The sequence below is a fragment of the Mercenaria mercenaria genome, chromosome 8 (assembly GCF_021730395.1).
Source record: "Mercenaria mercenaria strain notata chromosome 8, MADL_Memer_1, whole genome shotgun sequence".
In the NCBI taxonomy this organism is placed as follows: domain Eukaryota; kingdom Metazoa; phylum Mollusca; class Bivalvia; order Venerida; family Veneridae; genus Mercenaria; species Mercenaria mercenaria.
In genome coordinates, this window is record NC_069368.1 from 54227687 (window position 1) to 54241241 (window position 13555).

Genomic DNA, 13555 nt, shown 5'->3' on the forward strand with positions numbered 1-13555 from the left:
TTATATTTCGATCTTCTCAGATCGTTCAGCACGACTTTTATGTCATGTTATTGGTACTGTTTAGTTTCTCAACGTGACCGTTTCGGCATGGGTGGTTCCAATACTCCCGCTTTCATAGCCTTGGGTATTGTATAATTACCTCTTGGATATGGTGCCTGCTTTTTAATTTTGTCTATTGACAGTTCCTGTAATACGCAGGCTCCATAACCTCAGATCACCTTTCTAAATTCCAGTTTGTTTAGTTCTGCCCATTGTTTTCTGGTGTGGGGCAAACCCTTTACTTTATCTGGGGACCAAACGCCGCTCTTTATGGAATTACACGCCTCAACACGTTAATCATTGAAGGTTCCATGTTCACCGCTGTTTGAATACATCTGCGGATGTCTCTAAATTGATTTTTGTACTTTTAGCGTGTGTAAATGTTGAGTTCTGCTCAACCCGGGGCTAGAGGGCGTGGACGGTAGCATGCATTTCCACTACCGTCCATGAACAGGCTCAATCAAACCGAGTCTGAAACATTTTCGTTTTTGTCGTGTTGGGCGACCTGTGAAGCTTCCATTTTTCTCTATCTATATTATTGACAATACCTGGACGAACAATTGTGAATCGGTCAATCATGTCCTCAAGCAGATCATTGACTGGAAATCCAAACCTCTGTTGGACTTGGTCAATTCCCTTGAATCACTTGTTCAGGGACAGTTTAGACATTTACATAGCGCACTGCTAGGTCAAAGTGATTTCTGTTTGGCTGAATCCCATGCAAAGTTCAGGGTCAGCAAAACAGAGTGGGTTAAAATGACACTAGAACAGAAAGACAGGTTATATGCCAGGTTCCGTAGTCACCCTATCCAGAAACCTGGTTCTGTCACATCTACGGACGGACGGACAACTATTGTCGTCCCAAAGACTCATGGAAAGAAACCAAATCAAAGAAAACGAAAGGTTAACGAACGGACAACGACAATGACAAAGAAAATGAAGGAACATTCCTAAAGTGCAAAAAAAAAAAAAAAAAAAAAAAAAAAAAAAAAAAAAAAAAAATAAGTAAGCGAAAAAATAAGCCATTAGTCTGTTATACTGATCTGTCTAGCAATACAGTTAATATGTAGTATAAACGCGTGGAAGAGTCTAAATAAGCCATATATTAGAGCTACATATTCAACGACAACAACAACAAATGGTGTAGGGTATCAAGTCAACTCGTCCCCCAGTCAACTCGTCCCCGATTTGGTCATTTCTTCCCCCAAAATTGGTCATTTCGTCCCCATCATGATAAAATTTGGCCAACTCGTCCCCGTTTTGATAATGTGTTCCCCCTAAATATATGAGTCATTTCTTCTTTTTTTATGAAATTGTTGACTTTGAAAATTAGTTTAGGCTACATCTTATGGGGTATCTATTTCTCAATTAATTCGGTTTGTCAGAGCGTGTAGTCATGTCAAGCATTTCAATGAATGTAATCTATATATTACAAGTAAACTTCTTCAGCAAGGCTATCGTTATTACAAATTGCGTAAATATTTTTCTAAATTTCACTATCGTAATTCTGATTTAGTTTTAAAATTCAATAGTAATTTAAAGACACTTCTGCAAGAAGGTATTTCTAAACTCGTTTTTTATGGGGATGTGATTTACAAACTTCGTAAGATCTTGGGCCATGGTAATTTTCCAGATGTATTTGGAAAAATTATAAAACGTTTTATTAAAAGAGGTTACGACCCAACTGTTTTGAGACATACCGCATGTTTAGTGTTCAACCCGTTTACAGTTGGACACTACGCTTCCCTCTTTGATTGTGTCTGACGGAAGAGGGGGAGGACTCTATGATAAGCAGTTTTTAAATCCTACCAGGACTGAACTGTTTTGATATCTGTCTTCTGGCCTGTTTCGTCGGGCCCTTAAGGGTGTTTCTCTTGTTGCTCTGTCTTCTGAAAAGGCATTGAGTACATACGTGTTTTGGTTCTAAAGGTTTGCTTTTTATATTTTTATACACGAGCATTTTTGTGTTGTTCATGCCATGCCTTTTTGTTTCCATTACGTGTGTTAGAGATTCACCTGGAGGGGATTACTTTTATTTACACTGTCCCGTGTCTTTGGAACATGGTGGGGGTAAGAGTGAGGTTGGGTGCGCACCATAAACCGCTTTAAGCTCCCCAGTGGTGTTTTTGCCACTGACCGTTCCAAGGCGGTGCCCCACTGTTTCCTTTGTTTGTTCGTTTTGTCCTCTTGTGTAGGCTATTTGTGTGTGCGCGTGTATGTGTGTGTGTTCCTTTGTTTGTTCGTTTTGTCCTCGTGTGTTGGCTTTGTGTGTGTGCGCGTGTATGTGTGTGCGTTTATGGTGTGCACGTCTGCGTGCTGTAGGTTTCGTTTAAAGGAGGCTGCGATTTTGGTACGTGGCATTCCCTGTTTGATATTTGTCTTTGTTTTTTAACGAAGTTATACTGGAAATGGTTAACTTTAAATCATTGGGTTGATTAAAATAATACAAGAAATATACTGACAATATAAGACAATTAACTGAAATAAAATAGAAAATAAATACAATGCGTTAACAATAAAAATATAATAATTATAATCTAAATCGTAAGGTTAACACTACTAAAGTCTTAGAGTTACAGACTACTAATTATTTAAGGTTACACACTACTAAATTTTTTAAGTTACACACTACTAAATTCTTAAGGTTACAGACTACTAAATTCTTTAGGTTACACACTACTATTTTTTCTAGGTTGCACACTACTGACTTCTTAAGGTTACAGACTGCTAAATTCTAAGGTTACACACTACAAAATTCTTCAGGTTATTTTTAGGTTACACATTACTAAATTCTTAAGGTTACACACTACTAATTATTTTAGGTTACAAATTACTAAATTATTTAGTTTACACACTACTATTTATTTTTAAGTTGCACACTACTAAATTCTTAAGGTTACAGACTACTAAATTCCTAAGGTTACAGACTACTAATTATTTAAGGTTACACACTACTAAATTCTTTAGGTTACTCACTAATAACTTTTTAGGTTACACAATACTAAATTCTTAAAATAACAGACTACTAATAATTTAAGGTTACATACTACTAAATTATTTAGGTTACACACTACTATCTTTTTAGGTAACACACTGCTAAATTTTAGGTTACAGACTACTAAATTATTTTTAAGTTACAGACTGCTAAATTCTAAGGTTACACAATCGATATGTAATCAGTTGCTATAAAGATAACGGCCTTTTTATGTGGCGTACTTCTGTAGACGCGCCGTTTTATGGGGCGTACATCGCTAATTTTGGCATAAAGCCCCCCTAAAACATGAATTTACGCCATGATATATATGTTTATTTGTAACTTGTTATACTATTCTCGCGTTAAACAGGTGAAAAGTCAACAGAATGATTTTGAGAGACAGAAAATGAACCTGAAAGTGAGCGTCCGAGTTTGAAACCGACTTCACACGTCAGTTTACTCGAATGTTTGAAGAAACTAGAGAATTACTGGCCAAAACCACATTACCATGGGAAGCGTGAATGATCTGCAGCTCGTACTGAATATATCGCTTTTTCAAACACGTTGAACTTCAATGAAAATAAGTAGTTTTTCTTACCTCACCATACAGGGTGTTGACAAAATCAACAGGAAATGCCGGTAATGGAACGTACAATATACCGTGTATGTAGCGTACCCGCCGTAAATGCGACGTATACGTTGGACACGGAGAAGTAAACTAAGTGGACTAATTTCTCCTATAAGACTTTAACTCATTTAGATTTGAAGATTGAATACTGCTTAAGCCGGTGCTAGGGGGCGTGGGCAGTGTTGCATTTTCCATTACTGCTCATGAACAGACTCAATCAAACCGAGTCTGCAATTTTCACTGTTTGCTTTGTTCTCGGTGCTTCCGAGGGATCTACTTTCCAGATTTTATTTACTTCACAACAGCGGGTGTTAAGTGCTGTGTGGCGGCCGTAAAAAGTCGCCCCGACTTCATCTCAGTGTTGTTATATTTTCTGGTCCTTCGGGATCATTGATTTCAACTCATTTAGATTTGAAGATTGAATACTGCTTAAGCCGGTGCTAGGGGGCGTGTGCAGTGTTGCATTTTCCATTACTGCTCATGAACAGACTCAATCAAACCGAGTCTGCAATTTTCACTGTTTGCTTTGTTCTCGGTGCTTCCGAGGGATCTACTTTCCAGATTTTATTTATATACGTCTTTTATTCATATTCTTTCTTGTAGTCGTGTTCATACTATGATGTATATAGTTAATCATGTACATGACGTATTACTGGGAATAAATATGTTTAAACTCAAATAGATCTATGGCCTGAAGGGTGCACCACTGGCCTGTTTCTTTTCTTTTATAATCGAAGATGCCTGATCCAAAAAAGTTTTTCCATTTTAATAGTCGGGCAAAATAAATATTTCGTAAAAAGATTTCTTGAAAATTTACAACTTTTTGCATGGAAATGCTGCTTATTTGCGTATTATGAGATATCCAGACAGCTTTATGACATTCAAGTCAAAACTAAAGTTTAAAAAATAAAAATGGTGTTATAAATGACTGAAATTTACAACGACAAATACCTAATCAAAGTCTTGCTTTGATGATAAATTCAAAACTAATAAAGATATTTTTAAAAGTCAAAACGTTCCTATTACCACCCTTGGAGTTTTTAAGAATGATGCCAGTATAGTCTTTTATCATATATCTACGAATTTTCTGACTTCCACTTTGTACAAAACCCAGTATTCAACTCCCATCATATACGGAAGCATATTCAATGATGGAACTACATGTTTTAATTGCGATATTCCATGTGTCAAATTGTTCGCCGTTTCAAACAAGTTTTCAGCCTTATTTGTATAAAACAACAGTCCATTTCGGCTGATATACCGATAGAAATATGTATTTGTATATAATAAAAAAGTAATTAAAGCAGCACCTTGATCTTTAATAATGTATTCGACTTTCGTAGATTCGTGCCACGTGGTATCCAGGCCTGGTAAAATCCACACGAGCTGAATACAACAATTCAGATAAAAGTTCTGTTATGATAACCAAGAAATGAACGGAAAACATTGTTACAGAAGGAGGGGATCTGACAGTAAGTACATTATGTCAAACTTAATATTCATTAGACATTGCGGTTGTTGTTAATGTAATATTTTCTTACAATTATCGCAGTATGAAAATTCTGTATTTGACAATTTTCTAGAATCTCTCCAGATTCAAGTTTAAAGTTTTGTCACGGTGAAAATTCTGATTATCATAATGGTCATTTTTGCCAAATTTAGGTCACATCAGAATGTTTTAGTTGAAAGTACAGTCAAGGACTATAAAAATATTTTGACCATAGTTCTAGCTTCTTTCACAGAGGGTATGGACATTTTTCGGATGTGGTCGACAGCTATGCCCATTTTCAGATTTGCTAAAAAATGTATTTAAAAACTGAACGTTTCCCAGACCCGTAATGTTAAAAATGTTTTCATTTACATCAGATATTTTCTTCAATAATGAAAAAAAGTAAAATTTGCATGCATTTGGGAAAATAATATTTTTGACGTAAAAAAATATGGCATTTTCTCCATTTCGAGACTTTCAGTTTACAGGCCAGTTTTGACCAACAGTAAAACTTTTCCCTTTGCTTGCCTAGGCGTTCGATTTCTTTATATTCTTTACATTTTTACATAATGTGCTTTATATTTTTACATAAATGATTTTAGATATGCTTTACATTTTTACATAAACGATTTAATTAAGGTATGATTTACAATTGGCGTTTTCAATATAACTTGTTCTCGGCGATATATGACCATTTTGTGTCGATTCGCCGTAAAACCCAACTCATTCATTCATTCATTCATTACTTCTTTGCGTTAAGGATGTACGAGCGTTTTTTTCTCAGGATATCCACCATTTTGAAAATTGTTTCTTTAAATATTGCTTCCTAATGAAATTAATGCTAAAAATGAATGCCAAATCATCAAAATATTGCTTTTGATGTATCATTTAACCAAACAGATTCTTCTTGTTGCGAAAAAAAGTTCACACTTACTTTTGGCCGGCATTCGTCTTAATCTGATGTAAAATGCACGATATGGTCGGTAATTTCAAATATCTATTTAAATAGATCAAGTTTGGTTCTGAAATTTTTTTCTGATATATATAATGATAAGCTACAACAAAGTTTTCATCAAAGCACTTTATATTACCTAGTAAGTATAAATTGAAACAAAAAGTGATAAGAATATCAAAATAACCTTTTTTTCTAGATATGTCTCTTAGATGCACGTTGGCCCTAAAACCATTTTCTTTCCATTTTGAAGCACTTTTGTGTATAGTCGAAGCAGTATTTAAAATGTTTTTAAATGTTTTAACAGCAAATTTTGTGTAGATTTAAAAACGTTTTCCTACCACTGGAAAAAAGTGAGTGGGATAATCATGTCAACATTTAAAAATGAAAAGGATTTGTTTGTGACATTTATGTTTACATAATACTGATATCACCATGTATTCATAATAACCTGTAAGACCTGAAATCCCTATAACATTAAGTGGGATATCAGATCTATATGTTTTACAAAGTACAACCATTTTAGTTTCAGAAATGCTTATTAATTTCAGAAATGTTTAAACAGTGGAAGAATACAGTTTGGTCGCCAATAACGAATCACTTACGAGATTTTTTTAGCGATAGTTCATTTCATCTCACAAAAACTGTTTATCAACTGGTCTTCAGATGTGCATTATTATCCCCTTAATATCACAAAATAAAACAGATTTTGAAATATTTCATTACAGTGTAGATATGTTGATTTGTAAGTGATCGGAGTTTTTCTCCAATAGCGAATCATATTCACCGATACCGGATCATGTGCCAGTGTAGAGTGGGGATCATCTTAAAACCATAAAAATAACAGAAATCAACTGTTTTTTTCATTCTTTAATAAACTATCTAGACATATGAAGAATCATACTTAAAAAAATTCATGTTTCGCTTTTTTTTAATAAAAAGAAAATGGAAATAATCTTTAAGAAAACTTTTTTAGTCTAACCAATACTGTAATCTTTTCCATTTTTTCCAGTTCCATTACACCACCTACTTTGATGATTTTAAGCAGCTGACTGAGTTCGGCAAATTAATAATCAATATATCTTCTTTTTTGAAAATGTAGTTACATGGCAACATACCACCACCACCTTTCTTATCAGGAGCCGGGGAATCTTTTGCACCAGTTAACCGCTAATGGCAACTTCACTACAATTTGCTTTGATAGCTACAACATCTTATTAAGAGCAAATTATAAGTCATTACTTGGTAATACTGGTCTAGAATGGTTTACCTCTTAGTTGATGTAGGTTTCAGGTCACCTTATTTCATTGAAAAGAAACGGGAGAGTCGTCTGCAAAATTTCACTGTCAAGCTAACTCAACGCTTGGTTTCTTGAGACGTAATCTGAAACATTGCCCGATGGAATGAGGAAAACAGCTTTCATTGCCTTAGTAAGATCACAACTGGAATATGGTTCGATCGTATGGGACACATATCTGAAGAAAGATATTGATAAATTGGAAAAAATTCAACGTCTGGATGCTCGTTTTATCTTAAATAATTACAAATCTCAAGAAGAAGGATGTGTAACACAGATGCTGAACACTCTTAAACTCAACTCTTTACAAAATCGTCGTGTTTACAACAGATTGGTGATGCTCTACAAGACAGCAGGGGGTATGGTGCCGGCAGTGGACGCAGATAATTACCTGACAAATAAACCAACCAGACGATCAATAAAGGTGAAATCGTATACAAACTTTACAACATCTAATATACTAGACAGACAGACATCCAATAACTCTCGCTCGTACATAATACCACATGCTCACACAAATCAATTTAAAAACTCTTTTTTCGTGGAAACACTTGTGTATTGGAACCACCTAGAGGACAGTGTAGTGCGCGCATCTACAGTCGAGGGTTTTAAGAAAGCCCTCCCAGATCACTTCTAGCCTCCTCCCCGTAGAATATATACCAGAAGTGGTCCTTCTACGTACTCGAACAGATACAGATACAGAAAGTGTGGGTTGGTTTCTGTGTTAAGCAAATACTTGGTCAAGCGGTTCATTGACCTTGATTATGAAGACGCAACAAAAGTAAATAAACATTTTGTTTTCAAAATTGTAAAACATTAATATTCATGACCACAAAGTTTTATTACCTTTGATAAACTTTAAAAAAAATACAGAAACAATTATCAAAAGTGATCCGCTATTGGGGAAGATCCGCTATTGGCGACCAAACTGTATATTTAATAAAATCGAGTGCTGTGACCTGTGTTTTTTTTCTGCTCTTCAAAGTCGTAGAAGCTAAGTTTCTTCAAGTTCAAAGAGTATGAAAAATATTTTTATTGTAGAAAAAGAAATCGGGATATGGTACCGCTTTGGGTTTATTACAAAAGTTACACAGTCTAAAATTACGTCATCGAAACCTGTGTAGTTCATGACGTCAAAGAACGGAATGGCGTGAAGGTATCGACGTGGTTTTCCAACTTTCGATAAGATAGACAGTGTCCTGCACGAAACAGGACCGATCATTACAGCGATTTTCACAGAGAATGTAGCACTCTTATTATAGAAGTATAAATCAATAAAGATTCAAGATGAGCGTTGATGCTTACGGACCAAATTCCCAAACTCTGACCTTCCTGGATACCGAGGAGGACCTCCTTGGTGCAGATACACAGGGTTCGGAATTTGACTTCACCGACTTTACACTGCCCTCACAAACTCAGTCTCAGACACAGGCTTCTCAGATTGAGACTGGTCAAAGCCAGAGCCAGGTAATCGACCTTTTTTTAACAGGATGGGTGCTGTCTCGGGGTTTTCCCTCGGGTGTTTTATTTGGCCATTTTGGGAGTCCATGGACTCCCATGGCTGCTAATTTAAGGGTCCCTAATAATTTCAGGGGTCCACAAATTACTGATCTTGAAAATGGACATTATTACTATAAAAATTTACCCTAAAACCGAATGAACATGTATCTTTTCAATTTAGATAGCAGCTGATTCAATATTTCGGAATGGTATCTTTCAAAATGACATGAGCTTCTCAATTCAGACCAATAACAAAAGGTGTGATAGTCTTTTTTTTACGATCAAATAGCCAGTAATTACCGGCAATAAACATGTCACCTCGTGTCATTTATGTTGTTCAGTTTGATCTCGGTTAAAGATAATACTTGATCCTTAATTAGTATCATAATTTTTGAGATTTATTAATATTTCTTTCATCAAAATACGTTTAAATTTATATGAAATTAATTTTGTTTGAAAGAAAAATAAACTATTCGATCTTTTATGGAACCTAACTGCAATCATAGATTTTAGCGGTGACAGCGCGGAGAGTAGTTTCCCTTTACAAAAATGGCGAACATCGGTAACAAAACTTATTTTGAAGTTGGAAAATCGTCTATACCTGTGTATAATGCGCACCCACGATTCAGGGGTGGTCCCGCGGGTAAAAAAACTGCGCATTATACATGGGTATCTGCGCAAAGGAGGCTTCAGCGAAAAGGAGTTTCCTGACCGATTTTGCGGGTCCAGTGGGTGCAGAGGCACTAAAAAATGGGAGTTCAAAGCAGTAAAAGCACGTCAGGGACGTAAAAAACCTGCGTCCGTGAAAACCCTGCTGTCTGTCTGCAAAATTATATCTCGGTTTTCAAATTGGCAGTGGCTAGAGAACTGGAGTCGGTTCCCTAGACAGCAAACGTATTCATATGGAACCAGTTCTCTAGCCAAAGTACAGCGCATAGGCTAGGGAACTGGAATTTTAATTCTATGCATAAAGCTGCCGAAATTCACTTTGTTTCTTTTGGTAGCTATCTCGCCTTACTCATTTGGCTTATTGGGATGACTTATTTTGTGATCTGATGTTTTATAGTTGTCATCCCTCTAAGCCTTACCGGTACCTGCATTTTACTGTTAGGAAAACAAGGACTTTAAAAAAAAAAAAAGTCATAGTATACTGGTCAGACTTACTTGCTTTAATAAATTAATTTATTAAACAATAATGTTCATGTAGAAACTTCATATTTGTTGAATTTCATCCATAACTTACCCAAAATCTTTGAAATATGACGTGACATGACATGTGCGAGGAGATATCTACCCTTACACCGGTTTCAATAACAGCAGACTGCTGATATGACACTAAATTACAGAATTAAAACACGAAATATATATTTCATAAAATGTCAGCGAGGCAAGTTGATGCTTGATTAATGTCAACATAAAGTCATTGTCAGAGATGTAATCATTACAAATACTTTGTACATGTACCAGAAAACGTTCCCAACGGATTTTAGTTGGGGATTTCCTAACAGAAATATGAAAAAAAGTTTGGACGTGACGGAGACAGTGACAGTCAAAAGTTATCACGCTGCCCCGTAATTTGTAATGTCCTATTATTTGGACTAGTAAGTTTAAGTATCATGCATATTATTATCTTAATTAATTTTAAAATTTTAGCAAGCCATGCTCTTGCATTTATCTGTTTACTGTGTCTCCAAAAGTGTACTCGCCGCATACTGTCCGCCATATTGGAATGATATAAACTAGTATAAATGAATGCGGAAAGCCGAAATAAACATCCAATAAAAAAAACAATTAAAATAAGGCAGTGGCTAGTGAACCGTCACCGGTGCAGCAGACCCGAGGTCTAGTGCATCATCACCGGTGCAGCAGACCTGAGGTCTAGGCCAGTAATATGTATGAACATTATTAAAAGAGTGAAGTCCATGTAATTTAATTTATTTTACTCATATTTAACACAGACTTTAGAAACACATTACTGACACTTTCTGTGACTAATATAGCTTAATGAAATTTAGGCAAAGTTTTGACAACTGCAGCAGAAACTGGGTTACTGTTAAAATCATTTAATTTCGTGGGCATGAAATTTCATGGGGCCATCCTTAAAAGATTGTTTGTTTGCAGTAACGCGACCCACTCACGAAAATCCCCGCGACTCAAACAATTTTTTAACCCAAAACTCGGAATTTTTTTTTTCGGTGCCGTGTTTTTATTCTTTCCTGTTTCGTTATTTCTTTTGGATAACTATTTGTATCGCTAAGTTTTCCTAGACAGTGTTCGTTGAGGTTCAACTACATGAATGATCGATATGACCGATAAGAAACAAAATATGTGAATGTTACGCTTTCTGTATACCGCTAATTAACAAGTGACACAAATACGATAATATGCTGCTCTTCTATGCATTGTTTATCAATTAACTTTTACACATTGATCAATAAATATCTTTGGCAATGACGGACATTATTGTACCAAATACAAACCGCGGAAGCCCACGTGTCAGTCGGCGCGTGGCATGGTTGACATCTGCCAGAAGCTAATATAAAGCTAATATAAAGTTAATATACCAAGCTCCGCCTACTGCCATACTTCCGCTTATGGCGGCGAACAATATTGGAATTCACCGGGATTTTGATTGACAAGGGGCAGTACTTTCGAACTCGAGACGCATAAAAGAAAATTTCCTCGGGTCAAGCCGACGCACGGGACATTTTTTGTGCGGGTCAAATACGAGTTTTTCTCGATAAGTGCGAGTGAAAACCCAGAACCTCGGGTCTACCGAACGCCCTGCCGATTTCCTGATATACTACAAAAAAAAATTCAGGCAAAAAGTTGTTTAGAAAATTCCACATGGACAAATCGTGGTGCATAGTGTTTTCTGTGCAATACTGCAGACGTATTTAACCGAGTTTTAGATTTGTAAAGTAATGACTTTTCTCGTACGTAAAATATCTGGGATAGATAAATTCTTAGATATTGTTCTATCGTAATTTCTCAAACAAATAATAATTTTAGTTTCGATCTTTTGTCGTTGCATAATCTTTTTAATCTGCCCCGAGGATAAAACTGCAGTGACACTGCACAAGTCACTTGGAAAGAGCACAATAAACATAAAAAATATTAGACAAACAAAATATTCTTACCTGAAAATTTATTTGTAAAAGTCAAACATCCTTTCAATGCAATGACTAAAACCAGCGAAAGAAATCCATAATGTTTACATTTCTAGATTTTCCTATTTAAGTGAAATTAAATTTCCATGGGTCCACTTTTTCCTATTTTTCAAAACCCAGACTTTAGAAACATATTATTATTACTGAAACTTTCTGTGACTTAAATAATGTAACTGAAATTCATGCAAATTTTTGACACCTGCCATCAGAAACTGTGTTTAACCTGTTTGACAACTGTTTCTTTTAATGTGTGCCGACAGTAGCAGATCAAAGAAGACATTAGCAGATCAAAGAAGAGGTGTATTCTGTGTGATGTCATAGTGATGTCACTGCTATTGACATGTATTTAATTCAAGAAGTGACTGTGAAATGCTTTTATGGGTTTTTGTGTTTTGACTTTGAGTGCATTAGCACTGGGAGCTTGATTTATTTTTTGCTGATATGGAATTAACCTGGCTTTTTTTTAATGTATTCATATTCAGATTAGGCTTTTCTTGGTTAAGGCAATTATTGCAAGAGTGAAAAAAACTTTAATTTGCAGTTTAATCACATTAGATTCACAAGGATAAGAAATTAGGTTTACACTGAAGGTTAAGAAAACAGAATCACTGATATTTTCAGTGAATTTGTTGTTTACTTTAAATCAGTAGACTTAAACAAAAACAGGAAATAATAATAATAATAAAAAAAAGTATATTTAGTTCCAGTTTCAACTTGCATGTCATGGCGCTATTAAGAATCTTTCCACGTTTCCCTAAAATAACTCCACCTCTCCCTAAAATCTCTCCACTTCTCCATAATCTTAGCTGAGGAAGAAATAACTTCTCCCTAAAATATTAGCATAGCTTAAGCCCTGAGTAAACAATGTAAAACAATTAAGTATTGTCTAAAAATAACATGATACATAGGCTTTGAAGGAGTGTGGTGCTAGTAATCAGACTCAGGTCTACAGGGTAGAATATCAAAGATTTTGCTATGTACTTCAATGCTGTCCATTGGAGTAGGAATCCTAAGGAATGTAATGTTTTTTTATTACCCCAGCCAGTGCAAGGACATTCAGAAGGTCTGGCCAATTATTTTTGTTTAATATATTGAAAATCTTAAATTTTTAAGTTTCATATGGAGATAAAAAACTCTGTTTCTGACTGGTGTCAGGCTATCTGTTGTTTTTATTGTTATTAAAAAGGTGATATTAATATTAGTATTCATACTATGTGAAAACTACCACCCTTGCAGATATGTTACAATCAAGTTAGCATTCTACAGAGAAGTGTTAGTACCCAAAAGGTGTATAAACCAGAGGGTTAAAAAGAAAATGCAGGTGTTGTACAATTAGCATACAAAAAAAAAAACGAAAAAAAAAAAAAACCTACCTACCTACTCACACTAAAAATTCTGGGTCGCGTTACTGCAAACAAACAATTTTTTAAGGATGGCCTGGTTTTGGTCAAAATGGCAATTTTGTGGGGATATGATTTCGTAGATTTCAACTTTTGAAGATAAATT

The 13555-nt window shown here is 35.3% G+C and overlaps 1 protein-coding gene across 1 annotated transcript in view; it reads left to right on the plus strand.

The window, feature by feature from the left end:
* Nucleotides 1-8505: 8505 nt before the first annotated feature.
* The window catches only part of LOC123566306 (regulator of nonsense transcripts 1-like), a 36213-nt gene continuing 31163 nt past the window's right edge, over nucleotides 8506-13555 (plus strand). Inside the window, exon 1 of the mRNA XM_045360269.2 lies at nucleotides 8506-8846. Coding sequence (XP_045216204.1) covers nucleotides 8667-8846 — 180 coding nt within the window. The 5' untranslated portion in view covers nucleotides 8506-8666. The remainder of the gene's footprint in view (nucleotides 8847-13555) is intronic.